This window comes from Actinia tenebrosa, unplaced genomic scaffold, assembly GCF_029948245.1.
Source record: "Actinia tenebrosa isolate PJP-AT-01 unplaced genomic scaffold, QUT_ActTen_1.0 PGA_scaffold4__44_contigs__length_22323623, whole genome shotgun sequence".
Taxonomy (NCBI): domain Eukaryota; kingdom Metazoa; phylum Cnidaria; class Anthozoa; order Actiniaria; family Actiniidae; genus Actinia; species Actinia tenebrosa.
In genome coordinates, this window is record NW_028292581.1 from 4,418,461 (window position 1) to 4,439,226 (window position 20,766).

Sequence of the window (20,766 nt, forward strand, 5' to 3'; positions counted from 1 at the left end):
GTCTGAGCATAGTAATAGAGCGAGATGACTATATATATGGTCAGTAAGCGAGTCAGTTTGATATAGACTCTTCCACAGTCTCTCTCGTTTTCGCCGCCATCTTGAAAATATTGAAACGAGAGAGACTGTGGACGAGTATTTTGGTTCCCAAAGCACGCTGGGTCCAAGTTTTCGGGACCCATAAGTCCTTTCGGTCATTGTACCGTTACAGTCTCTAAGCGTGGAGACGGAACGGACGAGCGAGAGACTGTGGAAGAGTCTACAGTTTGATAATGAATCGGCAACTGATATGCAATACACCAACTTTACCAGAAAAAAGTAAACACAACTGTATTTGTTTCGTGATTTGATATGTTTATCCCAACACAAATATTACTAGATTTAAAGCATTTAATGTTGAAAGTTTACGTATTGAATCCTAGAGAATACGTTACTTCCGTTGATATGTAAACGATCTTGACCTGTTGTGTGACATACGTTTTTACTCGTAGCAGTTTTTTATTATCAATTTTGTATTAATTTACGATTAATAAGTTTAAAAAGCACAATTTTACTCTACAATAACACTTAAGATGTAACAGAACAGCTTTCTTTTTCTCTCATATTTTGCATATCTCAATAATGAATGCCAGCGTTGGAAATTAGTTAGTCGCATTTCGTGTTTCACCGCCTCCAAATAAAATTCGCTCGCGGGTTGACATTTTATTTGTAGAAGCTCCGATTTGGCCTAAAGACACTTGAAGGGATGTTCTTTAATGTGATGTTGATTACTTTTCGATTTGTTAGGTACCAGCAGAGATATTGGTGTCTAAATTTCGTCTAAAATTTGACCGTCAATTGATCACTAAAGAAAGAGGGTTTTAAGAAGCTAAATATAAGTAAAAATAAAATAGTTGATAAAAAACAAATAGTACATATTAAAGATACAATGTTAAGTTAGCTTCATGAGAAATATGGTTTGAATTGGTTACTTTTTACGCCGTCTAGTGCTTATTGAAGTTGGCTTTCGATTTATGCATATTAATTAGGAAAAAACAATATTTTAATCGATTTCGCAAATTTCACAAAAATAAAATTGCACTTGGACTTTTTGATCGTGTTTTCTGAAATACCTATCTATAAAGGTTCTTTTGGTGAAATAAAATCAACTTTGATTTTTTGCAACTGTCTTGGGTTTCTCGACCGTTACAGACATACGCTCTTAATATTTAAATCGAGGCCCAATTTGTGCACTGAGAACCCACATGCACCTACCGTCTGGCGCAAGACAAAACGGATGAAGGAGATTGCGCCGAAACGGGAGATAGAACATGGGACCTGGCGATCTGGGCCGAAAAAGAAAAAAAAAAAAAATTCTAAATTCTAAAAATATACGAATGCCCTAATGGCCAAGTTACTAAACACTATATGTATATATATATATAGCAGATAAAAAAGCTAATTAGGTAAAATATATTATGTCTTAAATCTTAATTCTAATTTCTGTTTCTGAATCATAGAGTTAAAAAGACAATTCTTAAAAGATTTAAAACTACAGGATTCCTTTAAGCTCTTATCTAGGCAGTTCCAGTCCTTGATTGATCGGACGGAGAAAGTACGGCCACCCTCTGTCGCTTTCTTGAAATTGGGACAAATAAAATTAAGTTTACTAAAACGAGTATTACGACTATGAATGTCACAGTTCATTTTAAGTACTTCGTTAAGATAAAGTGGTGCGTAGCCTTTAGACCTTTTAAAGATAATTGCAAGACGATTAATAAGAGAATCTACAAAGTAAGGCAACCAATTCAAAGAGTTAAATATTGTTATTGATCTAGTTGAACGATCAGCACTAACAATAATTCTAGCAGCCCTTTTTTGAAACTTAAAAATCCTATTTTCAAGTCCCTTTTGTCCATAAGACCAAACGGATGCGCCGCATAAGATAGCTGGCTTGATAACTGTGTTGTAATACAGTTCTCTTTGATATCGTTTCAAATAGGGGCTAATGTGCCTTAACAATCCAATTCGTTTTGATAGCTTCTTGCAGAGATTCTCAATATGATCATTAAAGTCAAGGTCCTGATCTAACTCTACGCCAAGGAGCTTGTGATGCTTGACTTGTTCGATGTCTTTACCGTTCAAATTGATGCTTAGAGTTTCTGTGATTCCTTCGCGTTTGCGTAATCTTTTGCCAACGATTAGCATCGTTTTAGTTTTATCTTCGTTTATTGCCATCTTATTTGCTTGGCGAAATTTATCGTCAATAAGAGGACAGACACATAAAAATCTGATGTCAATTTGTTTTTTACAATAACAAAAACGTTAAGCAAACGTAAACAATGCTTACAACAATAAATTCCACAAAGATATTAGTAGAAACTGTTTATTTTTCAATGATGACAAATCATTGTCGTCAGAAATATTTCTCGCTATCTTATTGGTTGACATAATATAAACAAACAACCTTATTGGCTAAAAATTGACAGCTTGTCAAACTTTTCATTATAAAGCCAGTTAACGGCTCGATCGTTAGTGAATTGATGATGAACAGAATGCACAATGGCGCACAACTCAAAAAACGATCTTACATGTAAATATAGTTCAAAAGCTACAGTTCTTTTGGATTTGCTGGCGAAATAAATACCTTAACCTGACCTATGTTACATGAATTAAACATGCTGTTTAAAGAAGCAGTTGAGGCCACAACAGAAGGAGAGAATTCGCTCAAAGTTGAAGCCAATGGAACCTGCTGTGCTTGTAGCGAAGTTTTGCACGAGGTGGGAGCCTTGCCTTTCTCCAGTGCATGGGAAATGATCTCTGAACAATTCTGGAGCTGTGATGTTGATGGCCGACGGTTGTAGCTTGCTAGACTTTGTTCATTGGCATGCCCAGAAATGCTCATAATATGTCGAGCTGGAACTCCTGCATCTGACAACAGCGTAATGGCGGTCGCTCGTACACAATGGTTTGTGTACATCTTTGAAAGACCAGCCCCCAGGGAAATTTCTTTCATCAACTTTGACAGTCGATTAACACCCATAGGCTTGTTTTGATACCAAATATCATCGGAGTGCTCAAAGTTGGATCTGGGTTTCTGAAAGAAAGCTTCTTGTAAAGGATTTAGCTTGCTCAGGTAAAGCTCGATGCAGTAAAATGTGTCGCCATCTTCATCTGTACTGTAAAGCCTGGTTTCCCTTTCTATGCTTAACTTATCGTTAAATCCCCCTTGGTGGTTCTTAGACTGTTCTTCGTGCGACATCTGTATAAATGCTTTCCCGTCACTGTCTCTATCGAATACAAAGCTGTTTCTTCTTAGCAAACACTGACCTTCACAGCCACGGCGACACCAGTAGATTGTCACGTACAGCCAAACTTTTCTTAAAAGACCATCTGGAGTTTCTGGAGTCATGAATGGGCTTGTCTTCAATTTCAGGATGTCTTGAGATTCAATGACAGGCATGTGTTTAGTGCATTCTTTATTTTCTCTTCAGATAGCTTCTAGTTTCCATAAACTAGGTGATGGGCAATTTCAGACCATATTTCACTGAGTTGACGAATTTATTTCCTTTACATGCGAATTATCCATACATTTCAACTTCTACTGCATGAATTACACTAAATCCACATGAATCCCTATTCAAAGGCAAGAAATAAAGCTTGTTGTTGCTGCGTAACTTCAGTGAGTCTTCTAAAGAACTCAAACTAATGTGGACTCAAACAATGTTCACAACTGTGTGTTGTGTGCCCTTGAGGTCAGTAAAATTACTGGCACGCGCGGGCACGTGGCAATCACGTGCTCTACTGGAAGTAGGCCGCTACACCCCACCCCATGCGCAACACAGTGCAGCATATACAGATACAAAGGCCTAAGAAAATACAATAATTTTAACATGATGAACTTAACATAATAAGTTCGATCCCCTTTAGGATAAAGTTCAAGAGTTCAATGTTCTTGTCCTGGTTATCAGCCAATGTTGGCAGCTTCCTCTAGAAGGCAGAGTTTCTGAATCGGCCGTACCAACGTCGAGTTCTGGGTCTTCACCTCCACTGTCCTTACCAATCCATCTCTTCCGGGGATGGTCTTTAGAACACGACCCAATGACCATTTGCCTCTAGGAAGGCTATGGTCCACTAGGAGGACGATGTCTCCGACTTGAGCATTGCGGCAGGACTCTGTTCCATTTCTGTCTTTCTTGCAGTGCTGCTACGTACTCCTTCAGCCAACGTTTCCAGAAATAGTTAGCCAGAACCTGAGTCTGTTTCCACTTCTTTCTGCAATAGATATCCTCGTTGACAAAGACACCTGGTGGTAGAGCTTGGACTGGTCGTTGCAGCAACAGATGATTGGGGGTCAATGGTTCGAAGTCACCTGGATCATCCGATGCCGCACAAAGAGGCCTTGAGTTAAGTACTGACTCAGCTTCTGTTAATACTGTGGTGGCCACTTCTTCGTCGACTAGGCTCTCCCCGAGTATTGCCTTCAGAGCCTTTCGAGTACTACGTATGAGCCTTTCCCATACTCCGCTTGCATGGGAAGCCTTTGGTGGCTGGAACACCCACTGAATTCCTTTCTGCAGAAGCTCGTTGCTGATTTGTTGCTGATTCCACTGATCAATTGCTTCTCTGATCTCTCTTTCAGCACCAACAAAGTTCGTCCCGTTATCACTGTAGATGAACCTTGGTGCTCCTCTTCTGTTAACGAATCTTCTCAAAAGGTTGATAAAACAATCTGTTTCCAATGAACTAGCCAGCTCTAAGTGTACAGCTCTTGAATTCAGGCAGGTGAAAATCGCGCCCCATCTCTTTACAACTGCTCGTCCTCTCTTTACGTTCAAGGGCCCGAAATAATCAACACCGGCATGAGTAAAGCACGGCTCATACGCGGTTGTGCGGAATGCTGGTAGAGCTGCCATCATCTGTTCCATTGCAGTAGCCTTGTACTTTCTGCATGACAAACACGATCTCACCACCTTTCGCACCGCTGATCTACCTTTGGGTATCCAATACTTTTCTCTCATTTGGGCCAGGATGTGATCTTGTCCTGCATGAGCTAGTCTTTGATGGAAGTACTCGATGAGTAACCTTGTAACGTAATGACTTGGGGGGACAATCATCGGAAATTTAGAGTCGAAGGAAACGGGAGCTTCTGTGATGCGACCTCCGACTCTGATTACGTCGTTGATCAGTACTGGATGAAGCTTGACTATGCTGCTAGATAGTTTGACCGCCTTGTTCCTTGTTAACTCTCGGATTTCTCCAGAGTACGCCTGGCATTGTACAAGTTTCACTATGGCCTTTGAAGCACATTCTAGGTCCTTGGTTGTCAAGTGTTTCTCGATATCACTGCACGAATCACGACTGTGCAGCGCTGTCTCAGGTACTCCTTGAACTTCAATAGCCATGCAACCTTTCTCAACAGCATGGACCAAGAGGAGTAGCGTGTCAGCAATTCATGCAGCTCATCAGGAGCTGTTACCACAAAGACGGGTCTTTCGTTTTTGATCTCTGCTTCATCATCAGGCAGTTCGCCAATCTCGTTAGTTGGCCAATGTTCTTCTGACCTTGACAAGAAATCAGGACCTTGTAGCCATCTTCCATTTGTCAGGAGCTCCTTTGCTGAGAGTCCGCGGGACGCATCATCCGCTGGGTTTAGGTCGCCGGGGCTGTGTCTCCACATTCTAGGTTGAGACACCTCTCTAATTTCTGCTACACGATTTGCTACATAGGTCTTGAATCTCCGAGATTCATTGTTTATATACTGTAAGGTAATCTTGGAATCCGTCCAAAAGTATGCATCAGAAATCTTCAGATCAATTTCTTTCATGATGAGACTGTGAACTCTTACCGCGACCGTAGCCGCCTGTAGCTCTAACCGTGGGATAGACACATACTGAACAGGAGCTGTGCGAGACTTTGCCATCACAAAGGCACATTCTATGTTGCCATCAATTGATTCTTTCCTTAGATATGAGACCGTCCCATAGCCCACCTCAGACGCATCGCTGAAGTGGTGAAGCTGTAGTGACCGCAACCTGTCACTGCCATTCAGGAAGTAGCATCTGGGAATGCTGACCTGGTTGAGGAGTGCTAGATCTTTCTTCCAGTTATTCCAGCCGTATCGTAAGTCTTCTGGAAGCTCGTCGTCCCATCCGAGTTTTAATTGCCAAGTCCGTTGCACGAGCTTCTTTGCTTGTAGAAGGACTGGTCCTACTATTCCAAGAGGATCAAACGTTGAGCTAAGTACTGACAGACAGTCTCTTCTTGAAAGACCATTGCACTTTCCCGGATTGGATATCGCTTTAACTCCAAAGGTATCAGTTTCAGTGTTCCACTGTACTCCCAGAGCCCTCTCGGTGGGAAGACTATCTAGATCCAGGTCTTTGGTAGTTCTCTCTTCAGCAGGAATTGCAGCAAGCACTTCCTTGTCGTTTGACACAAACTTGGTGAGATGAAAGTTCCCTTTGTTTAGCAACTCGGTCAGACCTCGCACTAGTTCAATCGCTTGATCTGGTCTTGATGCTGATACGAGACAGTCATCGACGTAGAAGTTTTTTTTAACAGCTTCAGAAACTTCCTTATTGAATTCATGGCCATGGTCAGTTGCCGTCTTCTTTAACGCCCATGCTGCTATGCAAGGTGAGTCAGCCTTTCCAAAAAGGTGGACTATCATCTTGTGATCGCTCGGTGGTTCGTCGATACCTTCACTCCACCACAGGAAACGAAGTGCATCGGTGTCTTTCTCTAAACACTTAACCTGATGAAACATACCTTCAATATCAGAGGCTACTGTGACCCTTTCCTTTCTAAATCTCAGCAGCACTCCGATAAGACTGTTGTTAAGTTGCGGTCCTTGCAACAGTTCCTTGTTTAGAGAGACTCCTTTGTATTCAACTGCCGCATCGTAGACAACTCTCACCTTGGGCTTGTTTGGATTTACAACACCGTGGTGTGGAAGGTACCATGTGATGTCGCTTGTCTTGTCAGCTTCATCCTTTGACAGCTTCTTGGCGTAGCCTTTCTTTATGTAGTCCTCCATGACCATCTTGTACTTCTCCGCGAAGTTCCGATCTCTTTTAAAACGTTTCTTGAGTTGCTCCAACCGCTGTTCTGCTTGTCGTCTGTTGTTGGGTAGGCTCACACCTTTATTTTTCCACAAGAGGCCAACTTCGTATCCTCCTTTATTGGTTTGCTTGGTAGTGCTCTCCAGAATGTCTAGAGCTCTTGTATCCTCAACACTGTTTGCGCCATCATTACTTAAAAGACCTTGATTATCAAGAGTCCAAAACCTTTCAACTTGTTTATGCAGCATCACGTCAGTGTCTCTCGTGTTCGGATCACAATGTTTGAAGATGGACAAAGCAATAGGTTGATTATCTTCATCTGTACACCTTGTTGGCCCTGCCACACACTACGCAAATGGTGTTTTCATACCATATGGCTGATTTGGAGGGTCGTCTCCCCAGCAATATTCATAGACGACATGCGCTTGTGGTACATCTTGACCCAACAGAACTGATACTTTCTCCAAGCCAACACCTACATTCGACAGCTTCAACGTTTCAAGGTGTGGCCAAGTTGACAGATCTATCTGACTTGGGCAGTATCGTTCTGGTACATTCAAGTCGTCGACTACTAGCGCGCGGCGTACTTGAAGGCTTGGGCCCTCTTGGGTGGTTGAAGTAACAGCAAAACTGACATTGGGTAGAACACATTCATGATTGCTTTGGACGACAGTGTTGATGTTCACCCTCTCGGGAGTTCCTTGCAATTGTAGCTCTTGCACCAGGTGTGAGGTAATCATCGAGCTCACAGCAGCATTGTCCAGAAGACCATAGGTTGTAACTTCCTTGCCCGTTTCAGCAACTACTCTCAGTGGTACTACCTTCAACATAACAAGGTTCCTTCCTGTAACACTTGAGGTAGCATTCTGACTAATGCCACTTGCCCCTTCCCTTTCCTTGTCATTACTGAGGTCATCAGGCCTTATGTCAACATGAAGGAGAGTGTGATGGGTCAAGGGAAAATTACAGTTCTTTACTCTACAGCCATCTTTTGATGGACATTCACTTTGCTTGTGCAGTCCAGCTAGACATCTATAACACAGTTTGCCGTATCTTGCAAATCGTCTGCGCCATTTTACATTCTTGGACGCAAATACGGGGCAATCTGCGAGTTCATGTTTATCCTTCTTACATACCTTACAGGAATCAGGAGTCTTGCTTGTTCTAGCATGGTTTGCCTTGTTATTCTCTGTCTCTACCTGGGTTGTGAAGGTAGGAATTCTCGATTTCAGATGCGTTTCTGATTTGTTCCACGGGATCTTGGTGTTCCTAATGTGGTGCGATTTCTCCCGGTTAATCACTGTGCCTTCATTACTTCCGTACACGGGGTCATTTTCAATTTGTGACTCTGCTGATATGAATGCACAAAGTTCCTTCAGGGATGGTTCTCTACCCTCCGATCTTTGACGGTAAATGCTTGCCTCCTTACGCCACTTCCTTTGTAATGAATCAGGTAGTCGATCATAGATTAGCTTCAGATTTGTAGTACAGTTTAGTTCGTTCGAGTTCAATTCGAGCATAGACCAATAACAATTTTCTATCTTATCAGAAAAGGCTAGAAGGCTTGCGCTATCATTTGCTCTAAACCTTGGCCCTGCAACTACCGATGACTTTAATGCCTGTATGATCATAGCGTTTTGTCCAAATCTCTGTTGTAGGACATTAAGAGCTAGTTGGTATCCGTTAGGCAACCCTTCATAGGTTTCAATTGCTTCTCTAGCCCTCCCGGTTGTGTAGGCCATTAAGTAATTCATCTTCTCGCTATCAGATAACGTCGATTTACTCTCTACTTGATCTCTGAAATTCGATCTAAATCGCAGATAACGGGCGGGATCACCGTCAAAGGGGGTTGGTTTTGGTGGAGGCTGCGACATTCTTAGCTCCATTTTCTCCCAAAGAGCTGAGGGTGGCTCATTTACTGAGGACGTAGCAAAACGAGTTTGACCTTTAAAATCCTGGGTGCATACATGATTGTTCTTTAAATTAGTTCCTGGACTAGAACGAGTAGAGACAAACTTCTGATCCCACTCTCTATTACTCTGGTAAGTGGTAGACTGCAATGGCGCATTTGCTAACTTAAAATCATCTGCATCTGGATTTAACTTGCTCTCTCTCTCTTTACCCTCACCCAGTCCCTGCTGTTTACTTGACACGACTATTACAGTCTCTTTTTCATGGGGTTTAATCGGGGAAGTGTTTCGTGGTTGTGGCAATTCTGTGTATTTTGGCGCATCGTCTGGGTCGTCTGAACCTAAGTCTTGTTCCTCGTCCTCTTTATTCGCATCTTCATATACCTTGCTAACAGCTGCTGCAACCTCACATTCAGCAATCAGCTTCACTCTCTCGGCTTCCCTACTGGCTCTGCGCGCTGCTTCATTGGCGGCAGTTTCTGCGGCTTCAATTTTATCGAACACAGCCAATTTTGCTTGCAGCTCAACTTCGCCCTTGCTTCGAGAAACTTAACTCTAGAGGACGTGCTGGATGCTTTAGAGCGTTTAGAATGTTCGGACTTAGCTCTCGACCTTGAAGAACCCTTTTCTGATTTATCGTCTCTCGTACGACGATTGACTTCTAGAGTCCAGTTCTTGGTGGACGTTTGAATATTTAATATTTCATTACATAAACCCTTATACATTTCTGAGTCTGAAGCGGCTTCGTCTTCAGCAAGAAGTTCTAATATTTCTTCATGAATGTCGCCAAAATTCTTAAAGAGACCATTTAAATTTATAACTTCTTTACTCACCAACTTCAAGTTCTCGTCTAGACTCATGAGGGCTTCAATGTTATTGATTTGCATTTCAATTTCTCTCTTAGACTTCTGTCGCTGACGTCTCAATTCAGTCAAACGATAAGTCTTACCTTTCTCAGTCAATTTCCTTTGTCTCTGTTCATTATCTGGCCTTTCTGAGGGATTTTCATGAACTGTCATTCCGATTTCCAAGTCATCCTGTCCATTCCAAAATTTCCCTTCGGGCCTCGTGGTCGACGGCGGAATTTCGTTCAAAACTCCACCTTCTCGCTTCTCAACTTCGGTAGAACTCGCCGAAGGATCTCCAAAATGATCCTCAACATGTCCAACATCGGCTTGAACCACCAGAGTTTCTTTTTTCTTGAACATTTCCTTGGATAGACATCATTCAAAGACGATTGAAGTTACTGTAGTTTCCATAAACTAGGTGATGGGCAATTTCAGACCATATTTCACTGAGTTGACGAATTTATTTCCTTTACATGCGAAGTATCCATACATTTCAACTTCTACTGCATGAATTACACTAAATCCACATGAATCCCTATTCAAAGGCAAGAAATAAAGCTTGTTGTTGCTGCGTAACTTCAGTGAGTCTTCTAAAGAACTCAAACTAATGTGGACTCAAACAATGTTCACAACTGTGTGTTGTGTGCCCTTGAGGTCAGTAAAATTACTGGCACACGCGGGCACGTGGCAATCACATGCTCTACCGGAAGTAGGCCGCTACATAGCTTTAAGCTTGGATTCCAGCATTTTGTTACTCCTTGCGAAGACTGGATTGTTGGTTAACTTAATGCACCTGTTATTGGCGATAAAGTGCCTCTCGATTGAATTCCTGAAGCCAAGAAGTGACGAACGGCTGTATTCTTCTCCAGATTTTGTTCTTGACTCTGCATAAAAGCAGACAGTCATCTAGATCAATGCTTGACATCTCTAGTAGTTTTGTTTCTACTCCTCTTTCCTTGCACCAATCTGGAAATTCGAGGTATGTAATAACATTTTATGGCCAATAATATCATGATAAACAAAGAGAAGTTTATCAAAATATGCTGTAACAAAAGCCATACCTTCAAACATTTTCAGACACCATTTTGTGTTTCGTTTAGTGCCTTTTGAGGTTGACTCTAGCACAATTTCTTGCAACTCTTGGTCATTCAAAGTTGCAAAACAACTTGTCATTCTGGCACTTTGTTGTTGCTCAGTTTCTACTTTTTCAAGACGCAAAGCAAGCTCCATATCAGATGTTTCATCAAAATCGAAATAGTCAGTATTTCCATCGATGTTAGAAGCATTTAGTGTGTTAAAAAAGTTGAAATTGAAATTTGGCTCTTTCATTTTTCACTTTTCTAGTTCGGCCTTTTCAAGGAGCTTGAGTGTACGCATCATTTTTTTAACTGTCTGTCCTCTTATTGATGATAAAAATTATCCAATCAGCGCGCGAGAAATTTGTAAGTTATTGTAAAAAATTATCCTTTTGATAACTTATCACCTAATAATAATAATAATAATAATAATAATAATAATAATAATATTTAATGAGGATACTCATAAAAATGATTTTCAGGGAGGTCCTAAAAAAAAAAATTAAAAATATAAGTGAAAATAATTGACCGAATCGAGAACTCGTTCGCGAGCGCGCCGATATGTGGCCCAAGGCGTGGAAAACGACCCGGCGCGACCTGGCGTGATTCACGAATTAGGAATCACGCCAGATCGCTCCGCCAACAACCCAAGCCCACACCAGCGTGCGCTAACACAACGCCCCGGACTCAGTCGAAAATTCCAAAAACCATCATAAATTCGTGATATGATCATGAAAAAATCTTAAAAAGCTTCTTTTTGAAAACCTTCAGACTGTCAATATTTCTCACTTCTAAATTTAAAGAGTTCCAGTCTTTAGAACAATGAGGAACTGTTCTAAACAAACCCCAGTTGGTCCTAACACCTTCAAAACTAAGATTGTCCTTATATCTTGTGTTATAAGAATGGATTTGTGATAATGAATAAAAGCCAAAGTCATGGTTAATTAAGTGATTTAAACATTTATAAACAAAAATACAGCGGTCTATTGTTCTTTTCTTGGCCAGTGGAATCCAGTTTAACACTGTCAAGGCTTGAGTCGAGGATGAATGCAGATCTCTTCCAAGGATTGTCTTTGCTCCCCTGTTTTGAAGTACTTGTAGGAGTTACATCTGTACAGAGTTCCTTTTGTCTCCCCAAACAATACTGTTGTATTCAAAGATGGGCTTGATCATAGTGTTGTAGTAGGTTATTCTGGCAGATAGTGGTAGTAGAAACTTGATTCGGTTCAGAACAGCAATTCGTTTGCGTATCTTAGATGCAATGCTGAAAATGTGATCGTCCCATGTTAAACGATCATTAAGAGTAACACCCAGATACTTGAAGCTGTCAGCACGCTCAAGGTCCTCTCCACAGATTGTTAGAGACATGGTAGAAAAAGGACCAGTTCTTACAGAATGACCAAAAAGCATAAGCTTAGACTTGGATGCATTGACTGTTAATTTGTTTCTGTCAAACCAAAGAGCCAGACTGCGAAGATCATCGTTCATTTTTTTCTGCATTTCCTGAGGTGTACTTTCGGAACAATAGATAACAGAGTCGTCAGCATATAATGTTACTTTGCAGTGTTTTAACGACTGTGGTAGATCATTTACATATATAATGAACAGGAGAGGGCCCAGGATTGAGCCTTGCGGAACTCCGACTGTAACGGGAAGAGCCTCAGACATGGTATTACCAACTTTAGTAACTTGAGATCTCTGAGTTAAGTATGAACTAAAGCAGTTGAGATCGGCTTCCAAAACTCCGAAGGACTGTAATTTCGTGCGAAGAATGGTGTAATCTACGGTGTCAAATGCCTTCGAAGAATCAAGAAAAGCTGCTCCAGTTACTTTTCCCTTTTCCATACCGGTGAGTATGTTATCACAGAATTCAGAAAGGGCTATGTTGGTCAATAATCTTGGGCGAAAACCAAATTGATTCTGAGACAGCAGGTTGTTTGATGATAGATATGAGTATAACTGTTCAAAAACTGCACGTTCAAGTATTTTGCTGATGGTTGGTAGGACAGAGATAGGATGGCAGCACCTCCTTTAAAGAGAGCTGAGACCTTGGCAGATTTCCATAATTTAGGAAATACACCGTCACTAATGGACTTGTTGATCAGTGATGTTAATACAGGTGAGATGACAGGACTGCCATCCTTCAACAGACACATGTATCTTGTCACTTTCTTTACAATTACATGTTTAACAAACCTGTATTTAATCGAAAGCATGTATTTAAGTACACGTTCCAAACGCCATTACATGTATAATACTTGTATAATACATGTATACTACACGTATTTTTGACCGGTATTTTACCCCATAGTTTTCGCCGCCATCTTGAAAATATTGGAACGAGAGAGACTGTGGATGAGTATTTTGGTTCCCAAAGCATGCTGGGTCCATGTTTTTGGGACCCATATGTCCTTTCGGTCATTGTACCGTTACAGTCTCTAAGCGTGGAGACGGAACGGACGAGCGAGAGACTGTGGAAAAGTCTACTTCATGACCTGTAATTGAAATTTGTGTCAGTCATTTCGATGTGATATAACAAATACGAGTGACAACTTTAATGTACTATACACTTAGGCAATCTTATTTAAGCAGTTGTCATATGTTCCCTAAGTGGATGGAAAAATTGGGAATGTTCAGTGTTCTAAGGAATTCCAGTAAACTCTACCCTTAAAAGCCACATGATGGCTCAAATAGGCAATTATTAGGACTAATTCAAAAGGCAATCTTATAAAAGCTTTTTGCTAAAGTTGCACTAAGTTGATATGTAGATAAGGAAAATAAACAGAGAAAAGTAAGAAACAAGAGTAAGTAGAACTAGACTAAAATGCCAAAGGTTGGATATTTTGTTGGTAACAACCAACGTTTTTTCAACGTAAGATACATAAACATAAGTTACATCAATTAATTACCTTTTTATTTCTTAATCTTTCTGCTACATCTTCTTCTACATATCTTTTATTATGAAGAAATTCACAAAAGTCTACAACTTCATTGCGATGTCCTCGACGTGAGTCGTAGTGACCCTGGGGACCTCGTAAACCAGTTGCTCTGTTAGATTCTTGAAGTTGACATTTGTCATGACTTTGCCATTGAAATCACCCAACTGACCTTTTCCCATAGAGTAACTCTTCTTCTGGTGCCAGTGGCTGAGCTTTGTTCAGACCTTTCCCTTCCCTTTTTCACACAGAGAAATTGCCTTCACGTTGAGGAATTCCTTGTGAGTTTTGAAACTCCCTCGCTCGTACGATGCTCAGTGGATAACCTTTGTCCTTCAAATAGCGTTCAATTGGTCTTTGCATTACTCTGAGGGATTCTGGTTCGTAGTCTTCTCCGTCCCTTTTCTTTACCTCAGCATAAAACGTAACGAGGACCTTCTGGTGCCATTTTTCGATTTTTTTCTTAAATGGCGGAATGTGCACCAGTTTTCAAACACGTTCACTGTTTTTCGAGTGTTTTTATACAACAGACTTCAGTTCTTCTATGTCCTTGCTTGAAAAACAAAAAAAAAAAAACAAAAAAAAAACAAAACAAAAACAAAACACAACAACAAACAAAAAAATATAATGAAACAACCAGGAAATCTTGATACACCTACTTTAGGGTTTGGGTCTTGAATTGTTGCTGTTTGTTTATTTGTTTTGGTTTTGCTGGACTCGGAAGCATGCAGATCACCTTTAGCACAATTTGAAACGACATCAGTGACATTTTGGTTTAAAATTCGTCAGGTAACTTAAACATGCTGCTTCCCTGCCATGCAAGCAAAAAGCACAGAAAAACTCGACATTTTAAAGCTTTATAGTTCCAGGAAGGCATTTGGATTTGAAGCTAAGTTATGATTGCCTTTTTACTTCACAGCAGAAAGGATGTTTTTAAAAATTTGGTACGAAATAAGATGATTTTTTATATTGAAAACTTCAAAGTAAAAGACTTTTATGATGAAAGTGTTTAGCGACCAAAAATAGATTTTCAAAACTATAATAACACGCCTAGATAATAATAAATCTTAAATTTTCTATTTCATATGTATTTCTTGTTTGTTTTTATTCAATTTTTAAAAGGATTAAATCTAAAAAAAAACGGTAATAAGCTTTATTATTGAAAGGATTTGTTCTGCCATTTGTTCAAAACATGTGCCCCTATGATTCTTTGTCAACATTACTTGAATCTTAGCAACATCTCTTTAACAAGCCTGCTTTAACTTTTATTAAAAATAAACGCTTTGTTTCGTGCAATTCGAGTAATAAATTTTGAATTTCCCTCGAATGTAGATGCGCAGTACGTGTGTGCATGGACAATAAATATATAGGGGCGTCGTGACCGTATTTAAGAGTATCCTTTTTGCAAACGACCGTATTTAAAAGTATCCTTGATCATATTTAAGAGTATCTTTTTTTCAAATGGCCATATTTAAGAGTATCCTTTTTTTCAAGTGATTACTGCGTCACTACCGTCTGTACGTACGTCCGTGTACACAACACAGGAATCCCGCTTGATGCCAAAGCAAAACTACTCGCAAACCCGGCTCTCAAATGCACAGAAAAAAAACATCGCTTTGGGACAAATTTAAGCCCAATAACAGAAAGAAGGATGTATTCAAAGATGTATCTAGAAGTATTCTTCAAGAATTCAGGTATGGTTTTTTTTAGCAAACAACTAATCGTATATTTTTACTTTTAATGAAAAGCAGTTTTGTTCGACAATTTGTAAAATCAAAGATTTTTTCTCACAAGTTTTAATATTTCTATAGTTAATTTATTTTAATGGTGGATAAATTATAAGAATTAGTATTACAAAAAAAAAAAAAATTGCCATTTATTGAGCTTATAAATCTTCAAGAATTATTTTTATTGTAACCAACTATCGTATGTTCAATTTATATTGCAAGAAAGTTTCGTTCGCCTGCTATAGGCAAATTAAAGAAGACTTTCCTTATAGTTATAAAATTTCTATAGATAATTTATTTAAATATTGTTAAACTCATCGACAAATGAGTTGGTGCTAGGTACCAGGTGGAGCTTGTGCGACAGATCATGTCCTCGCTGTAAGGTAACCATGGCAACCAGGCCACAGCTCACCACTGGTACCTGTCACACTGAGATTCAGTGGAGTATATACTCACCTGTAGAGAGTCTATTAGGGAGAAAAACTCTTGTTGCAAATCAACTAGCACTGCAAACGCAGCAAGTAAGCCCCTGAGAATGCCCTGGGTCCCTCCCGCACAATGTTGGGAAGACCGCTGAGCAGCATGCATTGTCTCGATTTTAACTTCGCCTAAATTTCATTTAGCCACATAATAAACTAAAAAAAGGAACGCATATTTGCATTAATAAATCTGTCTCAATTGTTTTTATTAAATTTAACTTAATGTAAACTTTATTTTTCGAAAACGTTTGTCGTTCTTGGTTCACACATAAAACAGATTAAAATTGGTATGGAATCTCAAAATCTAGTAAGCTTATTATTTAAGCTTCTAGGAGAATAGTGAAGCTGGCTTTCATAAAAGAATTATGCAATCTTTTAATGAACAAGATAACAAAATAATTTTTTCAACTGACGCATTTGGCTTTGTCGTTCAGGTTCTCGCAAATTTGAGTAGTTTAGTGAGTTAAGAGGCTGTCTCTGTAAGAACCTCATAACCATTTTGAATGAAAAAATAGATTTCTTCCAGAATATTTCTTCTGTTGTTGTGTCTGCATAACATGGTATTACGACTATATCTTCCTCACTGACAGACTGATTATTTACTTTACATATTTCCTTAATTAGTATTTGACCATCAGTGTCAAAATATTCTAAGCAAGAAGCTAAGATTTTCTTCTCAGCAAGGGAGAGTGCAATAGTGACATCTAAGTCACTTTCGCAACCTTTTCTTTCTTTATTTAATAGACTACGAACCACCTCCTCGTCAACTACTTTCAATAGCACTTGGCTTTGTTGAGAATGAATAAAATCTTTTTTTTCACATGGCTTTCTGTTCCTTGTCAACAGTGAATCCTTATCCTTTATTATGAACCTGATGGCCTCTTTACTTTCCATTATTTTGCTAATTTGGGTAGCACCATACACATTGGGCTTTTGGAATGGTACTCCTGCTGGTATGCCCTCCACTGTAAACTTTCCCTGGTTGTACTTTGTGTAAGAAACCACCGCTCCAGGCTTATTAAGACTCTCGGCTGAAGAACAACACATAAAATAGATAATCAATTATAGGTTTTTCATTGTTAAAATAATCAGAAGCAAGAATATCTATATATAAATCAAATACTTTAAATCAAAAAATATTTCCAAATTAACAATAATTATTAGTTGTTACACCATGTTGACATTAATACTAGCCATTAGAAAAGTGTGTAAAGTATTTTCATGTACACACCATTAAATTAGCCTCAATGCAGGCTACATTTAATCGAAACACTCAAAAATAACCCATGGACTAATAACAAGAATGGAGTTAAACAATTATATAGAACTATACATATAAAGTATATTATTTATTATGACAGATTATTTGTTACAGAAAATTTACACTCAACTAAATGACATGTGGAATAACTGAGTTTGTACTTATAAATGCAAGTTGAAGGCACCATTTTTGTGTTTCCAACAAGTGGGGGTTGGGGGTATCTGCCAGGATTTGGGTAGGGGTGTTCTGCTGGGATTCTGAAAGGGGTACCCTGTTTATGACAAAAAGTTTGAAGATCCTGTTTATGACAAAAGATATCATTAATTGTACTGAGTTTCTGTTTCATTTATCATGTAAGCTAGCATATTTTATTTTTGTCAACCATAATATAAACCAGTAATGATGAAAAGGTAAATTATACACCGTGAAAAGATGAAAAAACTTACTGACGTTTCGGACGCTAGTCCTTCGTCCTTCTTTTCACAGTGTATAATTTACCTTTTCATCATTACTGTTTCATTAGAAACACCGACGCAGCTCACACTAGTTTTTAGCTAGTTATATCTTCATAATATAAACCAGTTTTGCTTGGTCAATACAAAAGTAGAAACCCTGAATATGACAGGAAATTCAGGAAGAACTTGGAACTTGAGTGAATTTGCATACCTTGTTAATGATAAGAAGCTCGAAAAACCATACCCTGTTCAGCAGATCATTCCCATATAGTCAATATATGGGAGTACAACCCCCCCCCCCCTCCCTGGGGTTCCCACATGTAAAGAGCATCCAATGGAAAAATACAAATTAATGGTTTCAGTAAAGGTAAATTATAAAATGGTAAAACCGATACATTTGCTAATGCATAGAACATCTGATGAATAACACATTCCAAGTAAAGTGTGTATCATCATATAACTTATGTTTTATTCATCACATACTTTGGTGTCCTAGCTCGAACAAAATTAACAAGGCTGATTGGACTAAAAGTAAAAGTGTATTAATTATAAACATGAGTTTTAGAAGTTTAATTAAACAATTACCAAATTTCGTGTTGAAGAGTTCTTTCACATGGTTATTTGAGTACTTTTGTGGGATAGCTGAAATGAAAAAAATACATAAACAAAACAGTCACACTAAAATACTTTAATACATATATATATAATATGGTCATATGTCAATAGTAATTTTTCCCAAATAACAAAATTTTCATTTAAAACTTATTATTTATAACTCACATAAAAATGTTCTATAGGCATGTTCTACTTCAAGATGGCTATCTAGAAAGTGATCAGCATCTGAACTCCCAAGGCTCCATATTGTGTCATTTTGGTCGTTTAAAAGACAAACTGCTCTCACTCCAGCCTTTTCCAGAAACTGAAACTGCAATTTTATATATATCATTAATACATGCACACATTGCATCAATAGCATCTGCAAAACAAGACAAGATGAATTAATTGATAGCTTTAAATATTGTCTGAGTTTATTTAGTTGAATGAAATATTATGAGCTTGAGGCAGATATTGAATAATTATAGTTTGATTCTCTTCCTGGATGAAGAGCCAAGGCCTTTATCAATCCTTTATATGATAGAAAGAAATGGTAACATTCTTATATAATAATAACATATATGAGATCAATTAAAGTTACCTGGGACTGAAGCTGTGTTTTCATCTTTTTTACAACTTCAGGGCTATATGGATTGTGTTGGACCTCTCTAGCTTCCATTTGCCACCTCTTTTTTTCTTCTTCAGTTTGATTAATGTAGAGTGTTTTAATGGCTACATTTCTCTCCTTCATCTCCATGGAGGCATAGGGATCTTTTAAATTAAAATAAATCAGTTTTCACTTCAAGTCTGTACAGAATCAAATAAATGTTGATAATGATATTGATAGTGATTCAGGATAGCAATAATGATAATTAATAATGATCAATAATATGACAACAACAATAGTAATGATACTAATTCTATTAATACTAATTTATGTGGGATATACACCGTGGGATATATTAATTTTTGTAAAGGGGAAACAAAAAGTGATATGATTTCTATTTATAAGACTTTTTGATTATAGATCTGTACTAGATACACTGACTAGATTTCCTTACAGTATTTATCATTATGACACATTTGAACCTAAGGATTATAAAACATACTTTTGGCATAGTACAATTTGTCAACTGGCTTGAAATGAGTAAGTTTGGTGATCGGGTAATTAAAAGAACATTATGTTTCACACTGCCCATGGATACACAGTACTTGTAAGAAGGTTTAAAAAAATCATGTTTTAATAGGATACAACCAATATCTTGGTAATTTAACAGTAGCGTTTGAAAAAAAAAAAATGTTCGAACTATATTGAAACTGAAGGTAATTTGAAGTAATCATGCAGATCACTTATCGACCTGCACGTGCGATGATTTTAGGTTTAAGGATCATATATAAAATCACCTTGCTTAGCGTGATAACTGTAGAAAAGAGTTTGCTTTTCGAAAGAAAGGCACTTTCGACACTGGATCTTCCGTGACAGAGCTTGAAGCATCGGCTCCTTCAGCTACGCTGGCTTGCTCACTCGCCGCTTTAGATGTTTTACTCCGGTAGTTCCCGATCCAATACTAAAAAACCACCAATGTAAAAATATGAAGAATACACACCTATATATAAGATGAATATCATTAACTATAGACTTGTGGCTATAAAAGAATTCTATAATAAAAATATAAAAGGAAAACTTACCGTGATTTGCTTATCTGAAAGGCCAGTTTCTGCGCTCAAACGGGCGATTTTTGCTTTATTTGTTGGTCCAGCAGAAGACTTCAATTCGTTTTGATATTCCCTTTCTAAAATTTCTTTAATACTCTCCGAAATAATTGTTCTTTTTCGTTTCTCTGCCATAATTGATGCAGCCTCTAAAGTATACGTAAATCGCTGAGAATCTGTTCTGTTTGAATGAGTTTCAGCAATAACTGATGCAGTCTCTAAAGTATACGTAAATCGCTGATAATCTGTTCTGTTTGGATGAGTTTCAGCAACCTTGCCGACACGGCTGAAACCGTAACAACGTAACTTCCGGCAAGTAGAGGAAGTTGTCTGTCACGGTTATTAACCATGTTTTGTTAGTTAACTAAGACGGTTACTAGCCGTTAACAAGAAGAGGATCGGGTGCTTGTTCCTGCATATGGGCTTCGTCATCGAAGTCATTGGATGACTATGATTCTTGAACTATTACTAGGGCATACGTCAAACTTTCCATGCACCGAACTCTTTAAAAACAATGGATATCAGGCGGCATAATGAGGCGGCATTCTTTGATGTAATTAAATTCGGTGCAAGGAAAGTTCGACGTTTGCCCTAGGCCTTAGTAAAAAATGCAGCTTATTGATTTTACTAGTGAGTTCTTCGTATTTCTAGTTCGCAAATGATATAAACTTACGTAGATCTTCCACAGTTGAAGCCAGATCATCAATCTTGGTTTGAACTGGTT

The 20,766-nt window shown here is 38.6% G+C and overlaps 2 protein-coding genes and 1 long non-coding RNA gene across 3 annotated transcripts in view; 1 reads left to right on the forward strand and 2 right to left on the reverse strand.

Annotated features, from left to right (window-relative positions):
- Window positions 1-16,997, forward strand: part of LOC148906897 (uncharacterized) — a 42,296-nt gene extending 25,299 nt beyond the window's left edge. Inside the window, exons 2-3 of the long non-coding RNA XR_016121172.1 lie at window positions 15,308-15,507; window positions 16,866-16,997. This is a non-coding gene — a long non-coding RNA (uncharacterized LOC148906897). The remainder of the gene's footprint in view (window positions 1-15,307; window positions 15,508-16,865) is intronic.
- LOC148906901 (uncharacterized) lies at window positions 2,591-4,088 on the reverse strand. Its single transcript, XM_089036393.1, has 2 exons — window positions 4,001-4,088; window positions 2,591-3,465 (listed from the first exon to the last, which is right to left on the reverse strand). Exons 1-2 carry the CDS (start codon window positions 4,086-4,088, stop codon window positions 2,591-2,593), a joined length of 963 nt encoding a protein of 320 aa, XP_088892519.1.
- On the reverse strand, window positions 16,373-20,440 carry LOC148906902 (uncharacterized). The gene is made up of 6 exons (XM_089037122.1): window positions 20,019-20,440; window positions 19,734-19,897; window positions 18,931-19,100; window positions 18,516-18,660; window positions 18,321-18,377; window positions 16,373-17,050 (listed from the first exon to the last, which is right to left on the reverse strand). The coding sequence occupies exons 2-6, from the start codon at window positions 19,822-19,824 to the stop codon at window positions 16,395-16,397; spliced, it is 1,119 nt and encodes a 372-aa protein (XP_088893248.1). The 5' UTR covers window positions 19,825-19,897; window positions 20,019-20,440; the 3' UTR covers window positions 16,373-16,394.
- Window positions 20,441-20,766: the final 326 nt, after the last annotated feature.